The sequence below is a fragment of the Electrona antarctica genome, assembly GCF_951216825.1.
Source record: "Electrona antarctica genome assembly, chromosome: 15".
Taxonomy (NCBI): Eukaryota; Metazoa; Chordata; class Actinopteri; order Myctophiformes; family Myctophidae; genus Electrona; species Electrona antarctica.
The window spans coordinates 766,586-790,397 of NC_136796.1; the positions used below are offsets into that span (position 1 = coordinate 766,586).

The window sequence follows — 23,812 nt, forward strand, 5'->3', positions numbered from 1 at the left end:
GCAGATCTACAAGCTCATAGCGCGCCACCGAGTGGCGCGCTATGAGCTTGTAGGTCTGCTATTTTTGAAAAATCAAAAAAAAAAAAGAAATAAAAAAGTTTTTTTCTTTTTTTCAAAAGGGCACATTGCCAAAAGGGCAGGGGGTGCTCTAGCACCCCCTAGTGTCTATCTGTGCACGCCACTGCTTATAAATGCACGTAGGTTGGAGCTATAGCGCACTGTCCGGGGTGTACAGGATTAGCATAGCGTTGCACGCTAATATAAGATGCTTTGTACTCTGTCCACCCGTTTCGACTGGTATCAATGGACAAGACCGCAGCTATCAGTTAGGATCAGGACGATTGTTTCCGACGAGTATGGGCATGCCTGAGTATGGGCATGCCCGAGTATGGGCATGCCCGAGTATGGGCATGCCCGAGTATGGGCATGCCCGAGTATGGGCATGCCCGAGTATGGGCATGCCCGAGTATGGGCATGCCCGAGTATGGGCATGCCCGAGTATGGGCATGCCCGAGTATGGGCATGCCCGAGTATGGGCATGCCCGAGTATGGGCATGCCCGAGCATGGGCATGCCCGAGTATGGGCATGCCCGAGTATGGGCATGCCCGAGTATGGGCATGGGCATGCCTGAGTATGGGCATGCCTGAGTATGGGCATGGGCATGCCCGAGTATGGGCATGCCTGAGTATGGGCATGCCCATACTCGGGCATACTGCATACTGCTGACTGAAAAGGTTGGCGTACATGCGTCAATATTAGGACCGCGCTGCGACATGCTTGCGCTTAAGTTTAGGGGAGGGTATGAGGAGGCTTGTCGTTTTCAGTAGGCTCCCAGCATGTCCAGTAGACCTGAATAGACCGATAAGATCGGTTAACGTGTCATCAACGCCAGTAGGCCCCAGACGAGCCGATCGGCTAGATAAGATCGGCGTAATAAGTAACCTACTGGGAATTATCGCTTGATTTTCGGTCGAACCGGCTACTCTGTCCCTAGTCTCACGGACCACACTGTTGCCTCCCACCATTCAAATGCTTCCGTCATACTGACAACAGACAACATGATCGAGCGATAAATCGCATGTGACGCCTCCTCTCCGCTTCCGTTTAGTCTTTACCGTGGCGCAAATCATGTATCGGAATATGAATCAAAATCTATCTATATAGCTTGCTTCTGCTTAGCAGAAATTGTAATAATTATTAAAAAAATATATATGTAAAGAGATGTTAACCCATTTTGACCTGAGATCAGATTCTAAAAATGTCTTCTACATCCTGACAGTTTTCTGAAAAAGCTATGTTTCTATGTCAGTCGTTCTAAGATTTTTCAAAAAATAGCAGACCTACAAGCTTGTAGCGCGCCACTCGGTGGCGCGCTATGAGCTTGTAGATCTGCTATTTTTCAATAGCTAAAGCATAACATAATGCTAACACCAAAAGGGGTTCCCGCCCAAAATGGGTTAAGACGTATTTTCATTAACGGAAATGATGGAGCAGATGTCGGCTTCCGGTCTCGGGAGGTGTAGTATACCAGGCTCTATATATAGCATTCAGAGATTGTGGAGTGTAGTTGTCTGTCCCTAAAACTCCTCTTTACGATGTCTGGATAGATTGTGGAGTGTAGTTGTCTGTCCCTAAAACTCCTCTTTACGATGTCTGGATAGATTGTGGAGTGTAGTTGTCTGTCCCTAAAACTCCTCTTTACGATGTCTGGATAGATTGTGGAGTGTAGTTGTCTGTCCCTAAAACTCCTCTTTACGATGTCTGGATAGATTGTGGAGTGTAGTTGTCTGTCCCTAAAACTCCTCTTTGCGATGTCTGGATAGATTGTGGAGTGTAGTTGTCTGTCCCTAAAACTCCTCTTTACGATGTCTGGATAGATTGTGGAGTGTAGTTGTCTGTCCCTAAAACTCCTCTTTACGATGTCTGGATAGCTTGTGGAGTGTAGTTGTCTGTCCCTAAAACTTCTCTTTACGATGTCTGGATAGATTGTGGAGTGTAGTTGTCTGTCCCTAAAACTCCTCTTTACGATGTCTGGATAGATTTTGGAGTGTAGTTGTCTGTCCCTAAAACTCCTCTTTGCGATGTCTGGATAGATTGTGGAATGTAGTTGTCTGTCCCTAAAACTCCTCTTTACGATGTCTGGATAGATTGTGGAGTGTAGTTGTCTGTCCCTAAACTCCTCTTTACGATGTCTGGATAGATTGTGGAGTGTAGTTGTCTGTCCCTAAAACTCCTCTTTACGATGTCTGGATAGATTGTGGAGTGTAGTTGTCTGTCCCTAAAACTCCTCTTTACGATGTCTGGATAGATTGTGGAGTGTAGTTGTCTGTCCCTAAAACTCCTCTTTACGATGTCTGGATAGATTGTGGAGTGTAGTTGTCTGTCCCTAAAACTCCTCTTTACGATGTCTGGATAGATTGTGGAGTGTAGTTGTCTGTCCCTAAAACTCCTCTTTACGATGTCTGGATAGATTGTGGAGTGTAGTTGTCTGTCCCTAAAACTCCTCTTTACGATGTCTGGATAGATTGTGGAGTGTAGTTGTCTGTCCCTAAAACTCCTCTTTACGATGTCTGGATAGATTGTGGAGTGTAGTTGTCTGTCCCTAAAACTCCTCTTTGCGATGTCTGGATAGATTGTGGAGTGTAGTTGTCTGTCCCTAAAACTCCTCTTTACGATGTCTGGATAGATTGTGGAGTGTAGTTGTCTGTCCCTAAAACTCCTCTTTGCGATGTCTGGATAGATTGTGGAGTGTAGTTGTCTGTCCCTAAAACTCCTCTTTACGATGTCTGGATAGATTGTGGAGTGTAGTTGTCTGTCCCTAAAACTCCTCTTTACGATGTCTGGATAGATTGTGGAGTGTAGTTGTCTGTCCCTAAAACTCCTCTTTACGATGTCTGGATAGATTGTGGAGTGTAGTTGTCTGTCCCTAAAACTCCTCTTTGCGATGTCTGGATAGATTGTGGAGTGTAGTTGTCTGTCCCTAAAACTCCTCTTTACGATGTCTGGATAGATTGTGGAGTGTAGTTGTCTGTCCCTAAAACTCCTCTTTACGATGTCTGGATAGATTGTGGAGTGTAGTTGTCTGTCCCTAAAACTCCTCTTTACGATGTCTGGATAGCTTGTGGAGTGTAGTTGTCTGTCCCTAAAACTTCTCTTTACGATGTCTGGATAGATTGTGGAGTGTAGTTGTCTGTCCCTAAAACTCCTCTTTACGATGTCTGGATAGATTTTGGAGTGTAGTTGTCTGTCCCTAAAACTCCTCTTTGCGATGTCTGGATAGATTGTGGAATGTAGTTGTCTGTCCCTAAAACTCCTCTTTACGATGTCTGGATAGATTGTGGAGTGTAGTTGTCTGTCCCTAAACTCCTCTTTACGATGTCTGGATAGATTGTGGAGTGTAGTTGTCTGTCCCTAAAACTCCTCTTTACGATGTCTGGATAGATTGTGGAGTGTAGTTGTCTGTCCCTAAAACTCCTCTTTACGATGTCTGGATAGATTGTGGAGTGTAGTTGTCTGTCCCTAAAACTCCTCTTTACGATGTCTGGATAGATTGTGGAGTGTAGTTGTCTGTCCCTAAAACTCCTCTTTACGATGTCTGGATAGATTGTGGAGTGTAGTTGTCTGTCCCTAAAACTCCTCTTTACGATGTCTGGATAGATTGTGGAGTGTAGTTGTCTGTCCCTAAAACTCCTCTTTACGATGTCTGGATAGATTGTGGAGTGTAGTTGTCTGTCCCTAAAACTCCTCTTTACGATGTCTGGATAGATTGTGGAGTGTAGTTGTCTGTCCCTAAAACTCCTCTTTGCGATGTCTGGATAGATTGTGGAGTGTAGTTGTCTGTCCCTAAAACTCCTCTTTACGATGTCTGGATAGATTGTGGAGTGTAGTTGTCTGTCCCTAAAACTCCTCTTTGCGATGTCTGGATAGATTGTGGAGTGTAGTTGTCTGTCCCTAAAACTCCTCTTTACGATGTCTGGATAGATTGTGGAGTGTAGTTGTCTGTCCCTAAAACTCCTCTTTACGATGTCTGGATAGATTGTGGAGTGTAGTTGTCTGTCCCTAAAACTCCTCTTTACGATGTCTGGATAGATTGTGGAGTGTAGTTGTCTGTCCCTAAAACTCCTCTTTGCGATGTCTGGATAGCTTTAGGGCGATGCAGCCACTGCCTCGAGGCCAGCCAAGAGAGCTTTCCACTGCAGGAACAGGTGATCTGTAGTGTGTCAGTGTGTTGCAAACCAGTTGATGTGCCAACACTAGATTAGTAGAAAGTTATTAGTGTACAGGTGCCTCTAGAGGGCACTGTGGGACTGTGGGGGTTTTGGGAGACAGAATGAGAATGACTTGTTCAGATGACGTTTGTCAATAAAGTTGTATGTGATCCTGACGTGGTTGTCTCTATACATGATCACAAGAATAGAGTAACTACACATGGTGACAGAAGTGATATACTCACGGCAGATAAGAGTCTAAAGCCAGTGATGACCAGTTCAACCACTCGGGAAAAGTTTGGTGAATGAAGGTGAATATCACGAAGCTAAAAAGACGAGAGGCTAACAGTTAGCACGGAGGCTACGTCTACTCTACAGAGTCAACACTGTAAACATGGAGCAGGCGTTTGCTGTCACGCCACCGGGACCATTCGATTTCGAACCTAGCTCATGGCCCGCCTGGATCAGAAGATTTGAACGCTTCAGGATGGTCTCAGGACTGGTGGCAAAAGAAGGAGAATACCAGGTAAACTCTCTAATCTACACAATGGGAGACAAGGCGGACGACATATTGAGCTCACTGCGTCTGACTGCAGATGAGTTGAAAGACTATAAAAAAGTGAAAGAAGCTTTCGATGTGCACTTTGTTGGAGTACATAATGTCATATTTGAACGTGCAAAGTTTAACAGAAGATGCCAGGAAGCAGGAGAGACTGCAGAGCAGTTTATCACTGATGTGCATAAGTTGGCGGAGCATTGCAAATATGAGGAATTACATGACCCGAAATCCGAAATGATCCGAGATAGGATTGTTGTTGGCATACGTGATGCTAGACTGTCAGAGAGGTTACAGTTGGACTCCAAACTGAATCTAGCCTCATGCATTGCACAAGTCAGACAGCATGAAGAAGTAAAAAAACAACAAGCTGTTTTACGACCAGAGCAAGAGGATTCCCCTGCCCACATGGATGCGGTGGGTTATCAAAAATCCAAGAAAAACTTTGTGAAGCAGAGAACAAATCAGCGGTATGCTCAGGCCACACATCAGTTTTCCCCGAATACAGCCATGCCCTGTGGAAAGTGTGGCAGGACCCCAAATCACTCATGGAGTGAATGCCCAGCGAAAGATGTTGAATGCAGGAAGTGCCACAAAAAGGGACACTTTGCTGTTGTCTGCAGGTCAGCTCAAACCCTTAATGCTATAGAGACAGAGTCAGAGGCAGCATATTTGGGAATATTGACACTGCAGAATCCCCAGATGTCCGTATGGAAGGAAATGGTGACTGTGAATGGTGGATCTCTGTGTTTCAAAGTGGACACAGGGGCATCTGTAACTGCACTGCCTGAAACGGAGTACATGGAGGACAGAGATGGTCCACTCTCACCCCCTAGCAGACCGTTGTTTGGCCCTGATAATCAGCCACTGGATGCCATGGGTCAAATAGATGCTGTGCTCCAGAAGGGAAACACAGCGATTGAGGATCAAGTTTTCATTGTCAGAGGATTAACTACACCGTTGCTGGGCCTCCCTGCAATACTAAGGCTACACATGATTCCCCAGCTCCATAACATTGAAGATGCTGGGACACATTTCCGTGGAAAATACCCAGAGGTGTTTACGGGCTTGGGCCTACTGAAGGGAGAATACAAAATTAAGCTTAAAACGTCAGCACTGCCATATGCCCTCTCTGTCCCCAGACGGGTGGCCATTCCTCTTAGGAGCAAAGTGAAGGAGGAGCTGGCTCGGATGGAGGAGATGGGAGTTATAGCCCGTGTGGAGGAGCCAACAGAATGGTGTGCGGGTATGGTACCAATTGTGAAACCTTCAGGCAAAATACGCATCTGTGTGGATTTAACACGTCTCAATGAATGCGTGGAAAGAGAGCGACTCATCTTACCAGCAGTGGATGAGACACTGGCGAGATTGGAAGGAGCAAGGATCTTCACAAAACTTGATGCAACGTCAGGGTTTTGGCAGGTGCCACTACACGAAGACTCCATGCCTCTCACAACATTCATTACCCCAGAAGGCAGGTACTACTTCAAAAGACTGCCATTTGGAATAGCATCAGCACCAGAGCATTTCCAGAAGAGGATCTCTCAGCTCGTTGAAGGAATGGAAGGAGTGCTCTGTCATGCTGATGATGTCCTGGTGACTGGAAGAGACCGTGCAGAACACGACACCAGGCTGTACAGTGTGCTGACACGATTCAAAGAGGCGGGACTTACTCTTAATGAGAAGTGTCAGTTTGCCATGACAGAAATCAAGTTCCTCGGACATGTCATCAATGCACAAGGTATCAGGGCGGATCCTGATAAAATCAGGGCAATTGTGGACATGCCAGAACCAAAGGATGTGGCTGATGTTCGCCGTTTCATGGGCCTAGTGAATTTTGTAGGGAAATTTTCCCCACACTTACCGGACCTGACAAAGCCTATCAGGGACCTGCTGAAAAGTGACAGCAGCTGCATATGGGACACACCGCAAAGAAAAGCGTTTCAAGACACAAAGAAAGAGCTCAGCTCAGAGACTGTTTTGGCTCAGTATAGCCCAACACGAGAGACAGTCGTATCGGCAGATGCTTCCTCCTATGGGCTGGGAGGAGTTTTGACGCAGAAACAGCCAGATGGCGCGTGGAGACCAGTCGTCTTCATCTCCAGGAGTCTCACTAAAACGGAGTCAAGATATGCACAAATTGAAAAAGAAGCCCTTGCAGTGACTTGGGCATGTGAGCGGCTCACTGGATATTTATGTGGCATGGACTTCTTAATACGAACAGATCACAAACCGCTCATTACGCTCCTCAAATCAAGGGCGTTAGATGACCTACCTCCCAGGATACTCCGATTCAGACTGCGGCTTCTCAGGTTCACCTTTGACATCATACACGTGCCAGGCAAGAACCTGGTAGCAGCAGATGCGCTGTCAAGAGCACCCCTGCCGGAGAAACTCACCAGGGCTGAGGAAGAACTGGAGAGAGAATGCAAAGCATACGTTGCCAGTGTGATAGCTCATCTGCCAGCATCACAAGCAAAACTGGAGCACATTGAGGTGGCACAAAACAGTGACGACACATGCATACGCCTAAGAAACCTCATGAAAAGGGGCTGGCCTGCTAACAGAAGAGAAGTCCATGAAACGCTGCTTCCCTATTGGCCAGAACGGGCAGACTTGCATGAGGGGGAAGGCCTGATTATGAAAGGAGAGAGAATGGTTATCCCAGACCACCTGAGGCCAGAGATTCTACAAAAGATCCACCAGGGGCATCAAGGGATCAACAAATGCCTCGCTAGAGCAAGAGAATCTGTCTGGTGGCCAGGTATCACATCTCAGATTAAACAGATGGTGGAAAGGTGTGAGACCTGTGCACGTGAAACCCCGACACCAGTCGAACCACTAATCACAACAGAGTTGCCGAGCGGACCATGGCAGAGAGTGGGCGCTGACCTTTTCCATTGGAATAATGGTGATTATCTAGTCCTGGTTGATTATTTCTCCAGATATATAGAAGTTTGCAACCTACCTAGTAGCACTGCAGCAAAACAGGTTATTGAGAGGTGCAAGGCTGTCTTCTCCAGGTTTGGCAGCCCTCATTATTTTTTTAGCGACAATGGGCCCCCGTTCTCCAGCCATGAGTTTGCCCAGTTTGCTAAAGACTTTGATTTCACGCATGTGACGAGCAGCCCCAGATATCCCCGTAGCAACGGGGAGGCGGAAAGAGCGGTTCAGACTGTCAAGTCGCTCCTCGCAAAGGGAGGGGACTTCCACGCGGCTCTGATGGCATACAGGGCCACACCACTTGTTCACGGGAGTTCCCCAGCACAGCTGCTGATGGGGAGGAGGATCAGGACACCGGTGCCCGTTTCATCAGGACAGCTACGACCACAATGGCCGGATCTCGAGGACTTCAGGGAGAAGGACGCTGCTCTGAAAGTACAGCAACAGCAAACCTACAATCGCAGACACCGCACGCAGACTCTGCCACCTTTACCAGTGGGACAGAAGGTATGGGTCATGCCAACAAAGACACAAGGGACTGTTCTGGGTCCTGCACCCACACCACGCTCCTATGTGGTGGACACGCCTGGAGGACAGCTTCGCCGCAACCGTTCTCATCTGAGGGTGGTGCCTATACCGCAAGTATCCACAAACACTACCAAGTCAGGGCGAGTGTCTAAGCCTCCAGATAGACTTGACCTTTGAAAGAGGGGTAGGGTCAGATAGACAGGGGGAAATGACAATGGACAGCTTTGCATGTGAAAAAAAAAAAGGAAATAGGTACTTGTGTGTTTATTTGTGTAAAAAGAAAAGAAAAAAGAAAATATGAATGGAAAAGAAAAGGTGGTGCAACACAAGAGTGATATCTTATTGCAGTTTAAATGCATGTTCAAGAAAAGTATATAATGTTGCTTTTGAGTAATAGATTATAATGCTCTGTTGATGTTGTTCTAAATGTGCAAATCATAAAATGCAACATGTTCTGTTGACAGTTCCAAAGAGTCTAACCTTCAGCTACAAGGGGGAGATGTACAGGTGCCTCTAGAGGGCACTGTGGGACTGTGGGGGTTTTGGGAGACAGAATGAGAATGACTTGTTCAGATGACGTTTGTCAATAAAGTTGTATGTGATCCTGACGTGGTTGTCTCTATACATGATCACAAGAATAGAGTAACTACACAATTAGTATAACCCGTTTAGGCCCCGTGGACGATTATACAAATGTCTTCTAAAATCATGACATTTTTCTGAAAAACCCTCATGTTTCTACGTTGGTGGTTCTCAAACATTTTCAATGTCAAGGACCCCCAAACATTACATGAAATTGGGCCGCCCCAATTGGGCCCCCCCACCCCGGGCCCCCCCACCCCGGGCCCCCGGGGTGTCGTTCTTGGGACCCCCCCGCCCTCAGAAGCAAAGATATGAGTTAAAAACGTTCACTCAGAAAAATAAATAAAAACGTGCGCCACATTTTCACGATGTGTCAAAAAATAGCAGATCTACAAGCTCATAGCGCGGCATGAGCTTGTAGATCTGCTATTTTTTGTAGATCTGCTATTTTTCAATAGCTAAAGTATAACGCTCTAAAACACAAAAAAAGCGGGTTCCCGTCCTGGATGGGATAATGGAGCTGGAACGCTCACTAACTGATTGATTTGGGTACAGCATTTGATACAACAGACTTGTTTGTCTTTGCCCCCCCCCCCCGTTGGTAAGAACCAGAGGTCATCTATACTAGCCAGGGGCTTTCACTGTCTCCTACCATAATCAGCATGGCGTTTTGAAACACTCGGACCATTCATGTCTGATGACGTTGTAATGTCTACGGTCTATGAGGTTGAAACCGGGGCGAAGGATATCAGCATACCGTCTGGGGTGGTTCTAAATGTGGCACAGTGACTGCAGGGGAAAACATTCGTAGTAGCTCAGGAAAAAAGGCTTTTTGATTTTTAGTTCAGCATTTGTGACCAAATTTGACTGAGGGACTGCCATTGGATTTTTTTTTTCATGTCATATGAACGCGGGGAATCGTAGCTTCAAATTGACATATTGGTTGTTCAGTTTGACCCACCAGTTTAGGAGATATGGCTTATAGAGTAATGTCTTGCAGAGAAACGGCGAGTTGAGAAAACAGGCTTGAAAGGTTCACTTCTGTGGTCTCTAACATTACACCTATAGCTACATGTTTAAGCATTTATTTCATATTTAAATGTCGATTTCAGCTCTGACACTTATTTCAGACATGCTCTAATCGTACAAATGTGGCTCAAATCTTTGAATATATATATTCTTTCACAGTGAAGGTTTTTGAGTGGTACAAGCAATGAACCACCACTCCAAGGAACAGCTTTGTCCTATGGGACTATGTTACTATGTTTAGAGTACCAATAGGGGGTGCTGTTGCACCGCTCGCTTCATACTGGTCTGATTTTTAACTCATATCTTTGCTTCTGGGGGGTCCCTGGAACAACATATTTTCAGATGGGGGTCGACAGCCAAATACATACAATTCTGGGGGTCCTTAACGTGAAAAAGGTTGAGAACCACTGACATAGAAACATGAGGTTTTTCAGAAAACTGTCAGGATTTAGAAGACATTTATGAGTGGTGTAAACCACTCCTACAACTGGCTTTGTTAGTTTACGTGTCTGTCTGTCTGTCTGTCTGTCTGTCTGTCTGTCTGTCTGTCTGTTCGTACCAAAAAATGAGCATGGTTGCTATGGTCACCCAGTTCACACGGGTGTGATTTCATTACGTCAGACATTACGTCAGACCACAGCTGATCAGTCTATATAAGACCTTACACCACTCAGTTCACACGGGTGTGATTTTTTAAATATCGACGTCTAATCGAGGTCTAATTGATTCACATGGGTTAAATGGGTTAAACATGGGTTAACCCATTCTGGGCGGGAACCCCTTTTGGTGTTAGCATCATGTTATGCTTTAGCTATTGAAAAATAGCAGATCTACAAGCTCGTAGCGTGCCACCGAGTGGCGCGCTACGAGCTTGTAGGTCTGCTATTTTTGAAAAATCGAAGAACGGCTGACATATAAAAACATAGCTTTTTCAGAAAACTGTCAGGATTTAGAAGACTTTTATTTATTTATTTCAACGTCAGGTCTAAATGGGTTAAACAAACAAAACTTAGAAAACATGTTTCAGGGATTCTCTCTCTCTACCTCTCTCTCTCTACCTCTCTCTACCTCTCTCTACCTCTCTCTCTCTACCTCTCTCTCTCTACCTCTCTCTACCTCTCTCTACCTCTCTCTCTCTACCGCCCTCTCTCTACATCTCTCTCTACCTCTCTCTCTACCTCTCTCTACCTCTCTCTCTACCTCTCTCTACCTCTCTCTACATCTCTCTCTACCTCCCTCTCTCTACATCTCTCTCTACCTCTCTCTCTCTACCTCTCTCTCTACCTCTCTCTACCTCTCTCTACATCTCTCTCTACCTCCCTCTCTCTACATCTCTCTCTACCTCTCTCTCTCTACCTCTCTCTCTCTACCTCTCTCTCTCTACCTCCCTCTCTCTACATCTCTCTCTACCTCTCTACCTCTCTCTCTCTACCTCTCTCTCTCTACCTCTCTCTCTCTCTACCTCTCTCTCTCTACCTCTCTCTCTACCTCTCTCTCTCTACCTCTCTCTACCTCTCTCTCTCTACCTCTCTCTCTCTACCTCCCTCTCTCTACATCTCTCTCTACCTCTCTCTCTACCTCTCTCTACCTCTCTCTCTCTACCTCTCTCTACCTCCCTCTCTCTACCTCTCTCCACCTCCCTCTCTCTACCTCTCTCCACCTCCCTCTCTCTACCTCTCTCTACCTCCCTCTCTCTACCTCTCTACCTCCCTCTCTCTACCTCCCTCTCTCTACCTCTCTCTACCTCTCTCTCTCTACCTCCCTCTCTCTACCTCCCTCTCTCTACCTCTCTCTCTCTACCTCTCTCTACCTCTCTCTACCTCCCTCTCTCTACCTCCCTCTCTCTACCTCTCTCTCTCTCTACCTCTCTCTCTACCTCTACCTCTCTCTCTCTACCTCCCTCTCTCTACCTCTCTCTACCTCTCTCTCTCTACCTCTCTCTCTCTCTACCTCCCTCTCTCTCTCTACCTCTCTCTCTCTACCTCCCTCTCTCTACCTCTCTCTACCTCTCTCTCTCTACCTCTCTCTCTCTACCTCTCTCTACCTCTGTCTCTACCTCTCTCTCTCTACCTCTCTCTACCTCTGTCTCTACCTCTCTCTCTCTACCTCTCTCTCTCTACCTCTCTCTCTACCTCTCTCTCTCTACCTCTCTCTCTACCTCTCTCTACCTCCCTCTCTCTACCTCTCTCTACCTCTCTCTCTCTACCTCTCTCTACCTCTCTCTACCTCTCTCTCTACCTCCCTCTCTCTACCTCTCTCTCTACCTCTCTCTCTACCTCTCTCTCTCTACCTCTCTCTACCTCCCTCTCTCTACCTCTCTCTCTCTACCTCCCTCTCTCTACCTCTCTCTCTCTACCTCTCTCTCTACCTCTCTCTACCTCCCTCTCTCTACCTCTCTCTACCTCTCTCTCTCTACCTCTCTCTACCTCTCTCTACCTCTCTCTCTAGCTCTCTCTCTCTCTACCTCTCTCTCTCTACCTCTCTCTCTCTACCTCTCTCTACCTCTCTCTCTCTACCTCTCTCTCTCTACCTCTCTCTACCTCTCTCTCTCTACCTCTCTCTCTACCTCTTTGACGGAGCAGCCGTGGTTTGATACAGTAAACGCGCCAGAGGTGTAACATCACGGTGATCACGGCCCCGGTTCAAATTTAATTTGTTGAACCCATTTAGGCCTGAGGACGATTCTGCAAAATGTCTTTTATGAAAAACCCTATGTTTCTATGTCAGTCATTCTCAAACATTTTCATGTCAAGGACCCCCAAGAATATAATGTAATTGACCATCTGATAATATGTTGTTCCAGGGAACCCCTCAGAAGCAAAGATTTTGAGTTAAAAACGGTCGCTCTGAAAGAATATATATTCAAAGATTCACATGTTCACGATCTTTCAAAAATAGCAGATCTACAAGATCTACAAGCTCGTAGCAGATCTACAAGATCTACAAGCTCGTAGCGCGGCACCGAGTGCCGCGCTACGAGCTTGTAGATCTGCTATGGTATTTTTCAACGGCTAAAGTATAACAATGGTTAAAACACCAACAGGGCCTGAATGGGGTTTTTCTGAAAACTCATGATTTAGAACAGGGGTTCTCAACGTTTTTGGCCGGGGACCCCCGGAAATGCTTTGGCAACGTCTCGGGACCCCCGCCCCGCCCCCTCCCGACCCCCAATATAAATTGACTGCTACAATAACCTTAAACCATTTTGGGCGGGAACCCCTTTTGGTGTTTTAAGCATTGTTATAATTTAGCTATTGAAAAATAGCAGACCTACAAGCTCGTAGCGCGCCACCGAGTGGCGCGCTACGAGCTTGTAGGTCTGCTATTTTTGAAAAATCGTGAAAAAAAAATTAAAAAAAAAAAAATATATATATATATATATATTTTTTGAAAATAATTTGGGGACCCCCTAAAATAATTTGGCGACCCCCCCGAGGGGTCGCGACCCACGGGTTGAGAACCCCTGATTTAGAAGACATGGTAGAATCATCCTCGGGTCTAAATGGGTTAACCTCGGGGGAGATGTTAGACTTTTGAGTCCATCAGGCAGAGGCTCTGAGCCACTCTGCTGCGAGCGTGTGTCCATACCTTCCCTCTCAGGCAGAGGCTCTGAGCCACTCTGCTGCGAGCGTGTGTCCATACCTTCCCTCTCCTCTGAGGCTCTGAGCCACTCTGCTATGAGCGTGTGTCCATACCTTCCCTCTCTGAGGCTCTGAGCCACTCTGCTGCGAGGTGTCCATACCTTCCCTCTCCCCATCAGGCTGAGGCTCTGAGCCACTCTGCTGCGAGCGTGTGTCCATACCTTCCCTCTCTGAGGCTCTGAGCCACTCTGCTGCGAGCGTGTGTCCATACCTTCCCTCTCCTCTGAGGCTCTGAGCCACTCTGCTGCGAGCGTGTGTCCATACCTTCCCTCTCCGTCGCGGCAGTTGGGACAGGAGCAGGCCACCCTGCGGAGCCTCTTGCTGGGAGGTCCCTCCTGGTCCGAGGAGCTCTGGACCGAGCCCAGCTGGTCGGGACTCAGCGACGAGCCCGGAGCCACCACGTTGCCCAGGGTGACGGTGACCGGCGACGACTGGACTTTGACCCCGTCCTGACCCTGCGGCTGACCTGAAGGACGGAGGGCAGCGGGTGAACACAACTGAACTTTGACCCCGTCCTGACCCTGCGGTTGACCTGAAGGACGGAGGGCAGCGGGTGAACACAACTGAACTTTGACCCCGTCCTGACCCTGCGGTTGACCTGAAGGACGGAGGGCAGTGGGTGAACACTTAACCTCTCACACTTTTACTGTACATCGTTTTGGTCAATGGTTATTGTTTGTCTCCACCAGGCCGAGAGTATGTTTTGCACTCCGTCCGTGTGTGTGTGCGTGCGTGCGTCCGTCCGTCCGTCCGTGTACAGCTAATCTCCGGCACCGTTAACCCGGTCGGTGCCAAACTTTGCACACACACTCCCTGGATGCCAACGATGAACCTCTGCCCCACATTTTTCAGAGCGGCCTGTTATAGCGCCACCAGGTGGCAGACTTTTGTAAAACACGTTATTTTTTATATTACTCCTCCATATTTTGTCCAAAACAAGATCCCGCAAATCGTTACACACTATCTCTATAGTCATGTGTTCAAGACGGATCTGTCCGATATTTCATATTCCATCCTGATTGGCTAACATTGGCTTTCAAAGTTTACAGGATTGCCCCGTTTTGAACAAAAAGCCTCAAATCATGAACGCAGCGTGTAATTTACGTGCAATCTTTCATGGACGTTCCTACTAAGCTGAGGAATATATCCCACCCTTTTCACATTGGCCTGTTATAGCACCACCAACAGGTGGAGTTTTGCAAAAACACATATTTGGAACAAAATGCCTCAAATCATCCACTTGCCATCCAAGGCGTAAGAAGTAATGGCACCCTTTTCACATTGGCCTATTATAGCGCCACCAGGAGGCCACAACCTGACCTGCCCTGGTGGAGACGTCAGGTGGACACCTCATATGTATTGGTTGCATGCTGCAAATAGCCGATCTACAAGCTCTGCCACGCGTTGTGAGCTTGTAGATCGGCTATTTTCAGCAAGTGTAAAATCAGTCATTACGACGGCATCAAGGCCCGCCAAAATGCATTTTAGTCGGCTAAATCAACCGTAGATTTAGTCGACTAAAATCGCATGAAAATTGCTTACCCTGTAGACTGGTGATGGTGTATAGACTGTCTGTCTGCGTCACGCTGACAGTGTGACCTTACCCTGTAGACTGGTGATGGTGAGCGGAACGCCTTGCATCTGGACCGTGCCGCCCGCGCCCAGGCCCGCGATGCTGACCGTCTGCACGCCCGAGCCCGGGTTGATCTGGGCGGCGCTCAGCGTGAGCGGCGTCCCGCCCAGGGAGAGCAGCTGGCCGCCCCCCAAGCCGCCGACGCCCCCCAACGTGGCCGTGCCCCCGATCCCCATGGGCGCGGCGGACAGGGTGAGCTGCTGGGGCAGACCGGCGGTGGTGTGGTGGCCCTGCAGGGACATGCCGCCCGGCAGCTGCAGCGTCTGCCAGGTGATGGCGCCGGAGGGCGACAGGGTGGGCGTGCGGATGAGGACCTGCGCCGGGTTCTGGAACGCCTGGATGTTTGGGTGTGGTGGGGGGGGAGGGGGAGGGGGAGGGGGGAGATATGGACAAATATAATATCACAATGTTTTTTACAAGCAGTATCACGATACACTATGGACATCATTTATCACCGCGGCGTACGCTAGGGCACTAACCCATTCTGACCTGAGATCAGATTCTAAAAATGTCTTCTACATCCTGACAGTTTTCTGATAAAGCTATGTTTCTATGTCAGTCGTTCTTCCATTTTTCAAAAATAGCAGACCTACAAGCTCGTAGCGCGCCACTCGGTGGCGCACTACGAGCTTGTAGATCTGATATTTTTCAATAGCTAAAGCATAACATAATGCTAACACCAAAAAGGGGTTCCCACCCAAAATGGGTTAAGCGACTAGTCGACTAGTAAATCCACTAGTCGACATTGTTGGTAGTAGTTGACTAGTTGATTTATTTTTATTTATTTTCCGATTGTTTTTTAGGCCTCAAGATCAGGTAGATTATAGTTATAGTCACCAATGTACACGTTCTTTTTAGAAAAACAAAATAAATACATAAATATATATATTTTTTTTACATAATTAAACTAGTCCACTATAAACTAGTCAACTAGTCAAGTTATGCCGGAATCACCGCAATTTTATCTGCATTCATTATTCCCGCGAGAGGGGGGGGGGGGTGAGGCGAGGCGAGCAACAAGGCAAGCGGGGGAAACTTTTTTTTATTGGCTTTTTCCATCATGTAACTATGGTTTCCATATACGTTGTTTGGTCGTATTGCAAACTTGTTCATGTCGCAAAAAACGAGGGTGAGGCTTGATTTCATAGGGCGTCACATTTATTAACGCTCGTAAACAAAATTAAGGAAGGATCAGCTGTTTGGGATCACGTCATAAATGCCGTGCCATGTTTAAACCGACGCTCGAATTTGAGGCAGATTTTACACTAATATAGGCCCTCATTGATAAATGAGGGCCTATATTATCACAATATTGTTTTCATGCAGTTTTTATGGTTGGTTTTACGGTACAAGCACCTACAAGGTAACAACAAACTAAAAGAACAAGGAATTAGAGACCATTGAAGACCAAAATGCGTATTATTATTTTTTTGGGCGAACAACTGAAAAATCATTAGGATGTCACGATTTAGACGATATCTCCGCAAAGACATATCCTGGGTGTTGTCACGGGAACGTTTGACAGCGTGACGTTAGGCCATATATGGCGTCACGTCGATATACTGTATAAAGTATGGCACATGGAAGCAGTGTTTAATACTATAACTAAGTATCTCATACTACAGGTCTGTATTTGGAATTATATAAGAAGGAGGTACCTAGCTAAGCTAATACTGGGCTAAAGCTACTGACTAGTTCATACAGCTCCCTCCCCCTAGCATCTAAAACTACAAGGTCTCCTTAACCCATACTGGGCGGGAACCCCTTTTGGTGTTTTAAGCATTATGTTACACTTTAGCTATTGAAAAATAGCAGATCTACAAGCTCATAGCGTGGCACCGAGTGCCGCGCTACGAGCTTGTAGGTGAAAATGTGGCGCAAATCTTTGAATGTATATTCTTTCAGAGTGAACGTTTTTAACTGAAATCTTTGCTTCTGAGGGTGTTCCTGGAACAACATATTTTCAGATGGGGGGTCGGCGGCCAATTACATATCATTTTTGGGGTCCTTGTCTTGACATGAAATGTTGAGCACCACTGATATAGAAACATTTCTTTTTTAATTTCGACGTCATGCCTGACCTGAGAACAGATTCTAATGTCTTTTAAATCACAACAGTTTTCAGAAAAAAATCTATGTTTCTATGTCGAGCGGTTCTCAAACAACTTCATGTCAAGGAGCCCCAGAATTAGATGTATTCGGCCGCCGACCCCCATCTGAAAATATGTTGTTCCAGGCACTCATATTATATAGAATATAGAAGCAAATATTTGAGTTCAAAACGTTCAAATCTCTGAAATAATATACAGTCAAAGATGTTTGCCACATTTTCACGATTTTTCAAAAAAATAGCAGACCTACAAGCTCGTAGCGCGGCACTCGGTGCCGCGCTACGAGCTTGTAGATCTGCTATTTTTATTCAATAGCCAAAAGGGGTTCCCCAATCCCCGCCCCCTGAATGGGGTTAAATAGGAGCCTCTCTCTATATAGACTTCACTGACAGCTCTCCGCTAGTACGGGGAATCTCGGTTACAGTGGAGACATTGTATCGTCTGGAGTCAGGGGTGCCCAAAATAAGGTAGATCGGACGCGCAGGTAGATCACATGACATGCCCCTAAAGAATAGTTAATTTAACCCATTTAGGCCTGATGTCGACATTTTTAAAATGTCTTCTAAATGCTGACAGTTTTCTGAAATACCTCATGTTTCTGTATCAGTGGTGCTCAATATTTCATGTCAAGGACCCCAAAAAGTATATGTAATATGCCTCCAACCCCCATCTGAAAATATGTTGTTCCAGGGACCTCCTCCCCAGTAGCAAAGATTGGAGTTAAAAACTCGCACTGTAACGATATATATTCAAAGATTTCAGGCACATTTTCACGATTTTTCAAAAATAGCAGACCTACAAGAGTGCCGCGCTATGAGCTTGTAGATCTGCTATTTTTCAATAGCTAAAGTATAACATAATGGTTAAATATAAACTATTTTTGGCATCTGCCACTTGAATTAAGTTGACTTGATTCATTGACATAAAAAAAGCCAGCTGTCAGCTCAAACCCACAACAATACTTTATTTTCAAGAGTGTTGCGCCCAAATGTCAGAATTACAAAAGTAAATACAAAATCTCTACCTATTCCATTTCTCCCTTATTCCCATTCCAATTGTATTTGTTTTACATGTAATGCCAGCGATTCCAAAGCCATTTTCAGCAATTAACCCATTCTAGACGGGAACCCCTTTTTGTGTTTTAACTAAGCGTTGTTATACTTTAGCTATTGAAAAACAGCAGATCTACAAGCTCATAGCGCGGCACCGAGTGGCGCGCTACGAGCTTGTAGATCTGCTATTTTTGAAAAATCGTGAAAATGTGCCTCAAATCTTTGAATATATATTCTTTCAGAATACTTTTGTTTTTTATTTGGGTTAAATGGTATTGTAATTTTTTCGGTGGGTAGATCTTGTTGAGTTTGGTCATTTTGAAAGTAGCTCTCAAGTCAAAAAAAAAAATCACACTTGTGTGAACTGAGTGGTGTAAGGTCTTATATAGCCTGATCAGCTGTGGTCTGACGTAATGTCTGACGTAATGAAATCACACCCGTGTGAACTGGGTTACCATAGCAACCATGCTCATTTTTTTACGGACAGACACGTAAACTAACAAAGCCAGTTGTAGGAGTGGTTTACACCACTCAAAAAAGTGTGGTAACCCCTGGTCTGGATGATATTTATCACCGTATGGCCCCCCTTACCTGGATGGGCTGCAGCGTCTGGCCCGGGCCCAGCTGGAAGGTCTGGATGTGCTGCTGGCCTGTGTTGGCCTGAGTTTAGTGGTGCACAATTATTAATCGGGGAAAAGAAAGATTGAGATCTAGATTCAAAGACACATATGCAATCTCATTTCTAAAAGAATTGTGCAGCACTAGTTGGCTGTCCAGTCCAATTAGCCCTTCACTAAATCCCACCCCAAAAAGCGATTGTCCAATGCCAATCCAAATAGCTTAGCAACAGTTGCTATGCAGGTCAAGCTTTCTTGGCTGCTAACGTGCCTATTGGACAAGGATGGGTTGGGGAGGGACTTAGTGAAGGGCTAATTAATTTAAATGTTATTGCTACGAGAGAGGATTTTAAGAGGTTTAAGTCAAGCACTTTGATGTCTGTTTAAAGCTGCTATAAGCAATAATATGTCAAATTTTTAATTACCTTTTTTTTTTTAATTAATCTTTTTGGTATTCAGACAGCCAGCAATGGGTAGAACGCTCCCGAAACAAATGTAGTCTCTGTGACACATCTAGGGGCCGCAATCTGCATTCAAAGATGTTCCTAGAAGCTTTGTCATTGGTCGAGAAAAAAACCCTGGGTTGCAATGACTAACCAATCAGGATGTAGACAGGCAAATCGACCGATGACAAAGCTTCTAGGAACATCTTTGAATGCAGATTGTTGTCACAGAGACAACATTTTATTTTGGGAGCGTTCTACCCATTGCTGGCTGTCATTAACATTTTGACATATTAATGCTTATAGCAGCTTTTAAAGCCACAGTAGTTATGGCGCCAGGTGACACATTTTGAAAGTAGTAATGTTCAGCAACTGAAGACAATAAATATGTTCATGGGAAAGACATGAGAATGGTGTGAGAATGAGAATGAGAACATGAGAATGAGACATGAGAATGAGACATGAGAATGAGACATGAGAATGAGACATGAGACATGAGAATGAGACATGAGAATGAGACATGAGAATGAGACATGAGAATGAGAATGAGAACATGAGAACATGAGAATGGTGTGAGAATGAGAACATGAGAATGAGAACATGAGAATGAGACATGAGAATGGTGTGAGAATGAGAATGAGACATGAGAATGAGACATGAGAATGGTGTGAGAATGAGAATGAGAACATGAGAATGAGACATGAGAATGGTGTGAGAATGAGAATGAGAACATGAGAATGGTGTGAGAATGAGAATGAGAATGAGACATGAGAATGAGACATGAGAATGAGACATGAGAATGAGAACATGAGAATGAGAACATGAGAATGAGACATGAGAATGAGACATGAGAATGAGAACATGAGAATGAGACATGAGAATGAGAACATGAGAATGAGAACATGAGAATGAGAACATGAGAATGAGACATGAGAATGAGAACATGAGAATGAGACATGAGAACATGAGAATGAGAACATGAGAATGAGACATGAGAATGGTGTGAGAATGAGACATGAGAATGAGAATGAGACATGAGAATGAGACATGAGAATGAGACATGAGAATGAGAACATGAGAATGAGACATGAGAATGAGACATGAGAATGAGAACATGAGAATGAGAATGGTGTGAGAATGAGAATGAGAACATGAGAATGAGAATGGTGTGAGAATGAGAATGAGAACATGAGAATGAGAACATGAGAATGAGACATGAGAATGGTGTGAGAATGAGAATGAGACATGAGAATGAGAATGAGACATGAGAATGAGACATGAGAATGAGACATGAGAATGAGAACATGAGAATGAGACATGAGAATGAGACATGAGAATGAGAACATGAGAATGAGAACATGAGAATGAGAATGGTGTGAGAATGAGAATGAGAACATGAGAATGAGAACATGAGAATGAGAACATGAGAATGAGAATGAGAACATGAGAATGAGAACATGAGAATGAGAACATGAGAATGAGAACATGAGAATGAGAATGAGAACATGAGAATGAGACATGAGAACATGAGAATGAGACATGAGAATGAGAACATGAGAATGAGAATGAGAACATGAGAATGAGAACATGAGAATGAGAACATGAGAATGAGAATGAGAACATGAGAATGAGAACATGAGAATGAGAACATGAGAATGAGAATGGTGTGAGAATGAGAATGAGAATGAGAACATGAGAATGAGAACATGAGAATGAGACATGAGAACATGAGAATGAGACATGAGAATGAGAACATGAGAATGAGAACATGAGAATGAGAACATGAGAATGAGAATGGTGTGAGAATGAGAATGAGAACATGAGAATGAGACATGAGAACATGAGAATGAGAATGAGAACATGAGAATGAGAACATGAGAATGAGAATGAGAACATGAGAATGAGAACATGAGAATGAGAACATGAGAATGAGAACATGAGAATGAGAATGAGAACATGAGAATGAGAACATGAGAATGAGAACATGAGAATGAGAACATGAGAATGAGAATGAGAACATGAGAATGAGAACATGAGAATGAGAACATGAGAATGAGAATGAGAACATGAGAATGAGAATGAGAACATGAGAATGAGAACATGAGAATGGTGTAAGACGTGATCTCAGCAATTATTGTGGAGGAAATAGTCCGGCAGCCGACAGGCTTCTTTGGTTTAAAGTGGGACATTTGGTATATAGTCTTTTTTTATTGGCCTAAAAATATTGTTTATATACATACATTCATGAATACACTTGCTGACCGGCTGTTAGTATTGGGCAATTTTTTTGTCATTAACATCCTACGGCAGGCGAAATTGTCAAACTTTCCTTATGCTTTAAGTAGCATGTTAGTCTGTGACGTGTCAAACTATAGGGGTTTTCATGATTCTGAATCCATTCCAAGCATTAGTTTTGCACAAAAAAGCACTACTTGGGCTAAAAAAACGGCCATAGACCTCATGACAAAAGTAATGAGGTCAGCACATTTTGGGCAAGTGGCTATGGCTGTTTTTAGCCCAAGGAGTGTATTTTGTGCAAAACTAATGCTAAACTAAAGTTTGACATTGTTGCCTGCCATAGGATGTTAATGGTAGGGTCACAAGAAACCCCTATAAAAATGTGCCCAATACCGACAGCCGGTCCGCAAGTTGATTCATGAATATATGTATATAGACAATATTTTAGGCCAATACAAAAATACTATATACCAAATGTCCCACCCGTCCACCTCGACTGCCGGACTAAAACATTATTGACCAGGAATGGTGCAGCGCTACCTGGTTCTGGTTAAAACATTATTGAACAGGAATGGTGCAGCGCTACCTGGTTCTGGTTCTGCTGGATCTGGATCTGTTGCACCACCTGGTGCCCCATCTGGCCCACGATCACCTAGACGGCAAGTTGTTTCATTTAGTTTTATAGTATCATGAGTCAAATTTAAAATAGTTTCAGTCATATCTTGTGAAAGGTTTTTAGTAAACTAGTCAACTAGTAAAAGTGACTAGAAGTGAAAGCCCGGTCACCTGCTGTATGGTGCCGGCCGGGTCATTCTGACCCTGCAGCCCGTTGGCCTGGTTGTGGGAGGAGTCCGCCTCGCCACCCTGGGCCTCGGCCCCGCCCTGCTCCGCCGAGCCCGCCTGCTGCGTCCCGTCCAAGGACGACAGGCCGATGTCGCCGCCCGTCGTCATCGTGGCGACGGTGGTCACCGGCGTGGTGGTGGTGGCGGTGGTCATCAGCTGGTTGCCGTTGGCGATGGAGAAGGTTCCGTCCGCCGCCTGGATGAGCTGCACGGCTCCGCCTCCTAGTGCTGGGCACCGGTATTACAACGTTTAAGTTGACGATTAGTTTTCACAAAAATTATTAGCGATTAATGATTTAACTGTTATTTTTTTTTATTTTTTAACACTTTAATTGCCCAGGGTTATTTAATCCATTACATTATAGCGCCCATTCGATTTATAAACACGGACCCCTTTTCCGGACGGACCGGCGGAAGTTGTTGATGTGTGTGTAGCAGCTAACAATAGCCACACCACTCTAGAGTCGATCGACGGGAGACAAGAATAAATCTATCGAGACTAGCGACTGGTCTAACACAGGATCTTTTTTCATGAAAAGACGGGATGATTTAGATCGCGAGTTATGAACGTTTTAAGATTTTCGTTTTCATCAGCTAAACAGGGGAGGGAGTTTTTCGATGACGTCTCACGCAGCTCTCTGCCTGCCTGCCTGCCTCAGTACGGACAATACGCCTGCCTGCCTGCCTGCCTGCCTGCCTGCCTGCCTCACTAAGTGACGTGTTGTAAGCTTGTAGATCAGCTGTTTTTTTTTCAGCTATTTCTGCTATTTAAAAAACAATGTATGGACATTTCTCAAAAACGATTATGCAAATTGCGATCAGACGTAACAATTGCGACAATGGCCTACCCCCGCCGCCGATGCTGTTGATGACGGGCAGCGCCAGCGTCATGCCGCCGAGGTTTATGGGTACTGTAGTCATGCCCTGCAGCGTCTGCAGCTGCATGGGGAAGGACTGGGCGGGGCGGATCTGCAGCGGGACGCCCTGATTGGCCGAGCTGGTCAGGATGGCCTGCTGCTGGTTGGCCTGCTGGAGGACGGCCTGCGTCTGGCCCTGGTTTGACGTCTGGATGAGCTGGACCTGATCCCATCGGTGGAAAGGAAACCAAGTACATTTACTGGACCTGATCCCATTGGTGGAAAGGAAACCAAGTACATTTACTGGACCTGATCCCATTGGTGGAAAGGAAACCCAAGTACATTTACTGGACCTTCTCCCATTGGTGGAAAGGAAACCCAAGTACATTTACTGGACCTTCTCCCATTGGTGGAAAGGAAACCAAGTACATTTACTGGACCTTCTCCCATTGGTGGAAAGGAAACCAAGTACATTTACTGGACCTTCTCCCATTGGTGGAAAGGAAACCAAGTACATTTACTGGACCTTCT

General features: G+C 45.5%; 1 protein-coding gene across 1 annotated transcript in view; it reads right to left on the minus strand.

Annotated features, from left to right (window-relative positions):
- sp4 (sp4 transcription factor) overlaps window positions 1-23,812 on the minus strand; it is a gene marked incomplete at its 3' end in the record, with an annotated part of 53,634 nt that overhangs the window by 18,661 nt on the left and 11,161 nt on the right. Inside the window, exons 5-10 of the mRNA XM_079522949.1 lie at window positions 23,273-23,504; window positions 22,369-22,646; window positions 22,169-22,234; window positions 18,876-18,926; window positions 15,093-15,456; window positions 13,753-13,954 (exon numbers count right to left, since the gene is read on the minus strand). Of these exons, the coding sequence (XP_079379075.1) occupies window positions 13,753-13,954; window positions 15,093-15,456; window positions 18,876-18,926; window positions 22,169-22,234; window positions 22,369-22,646; window positions 23,273-23,504 (1,193 nt within the window). The remainder of the gene's footprint in view (window positions 1-13,752; window positions 13,955-15,092; window positions 15,457-18,875; window positions 18,927-22,168; window positions 22,235-22,368; window positions 22,647-23,272; window positions 23,505-23,812) is intronic.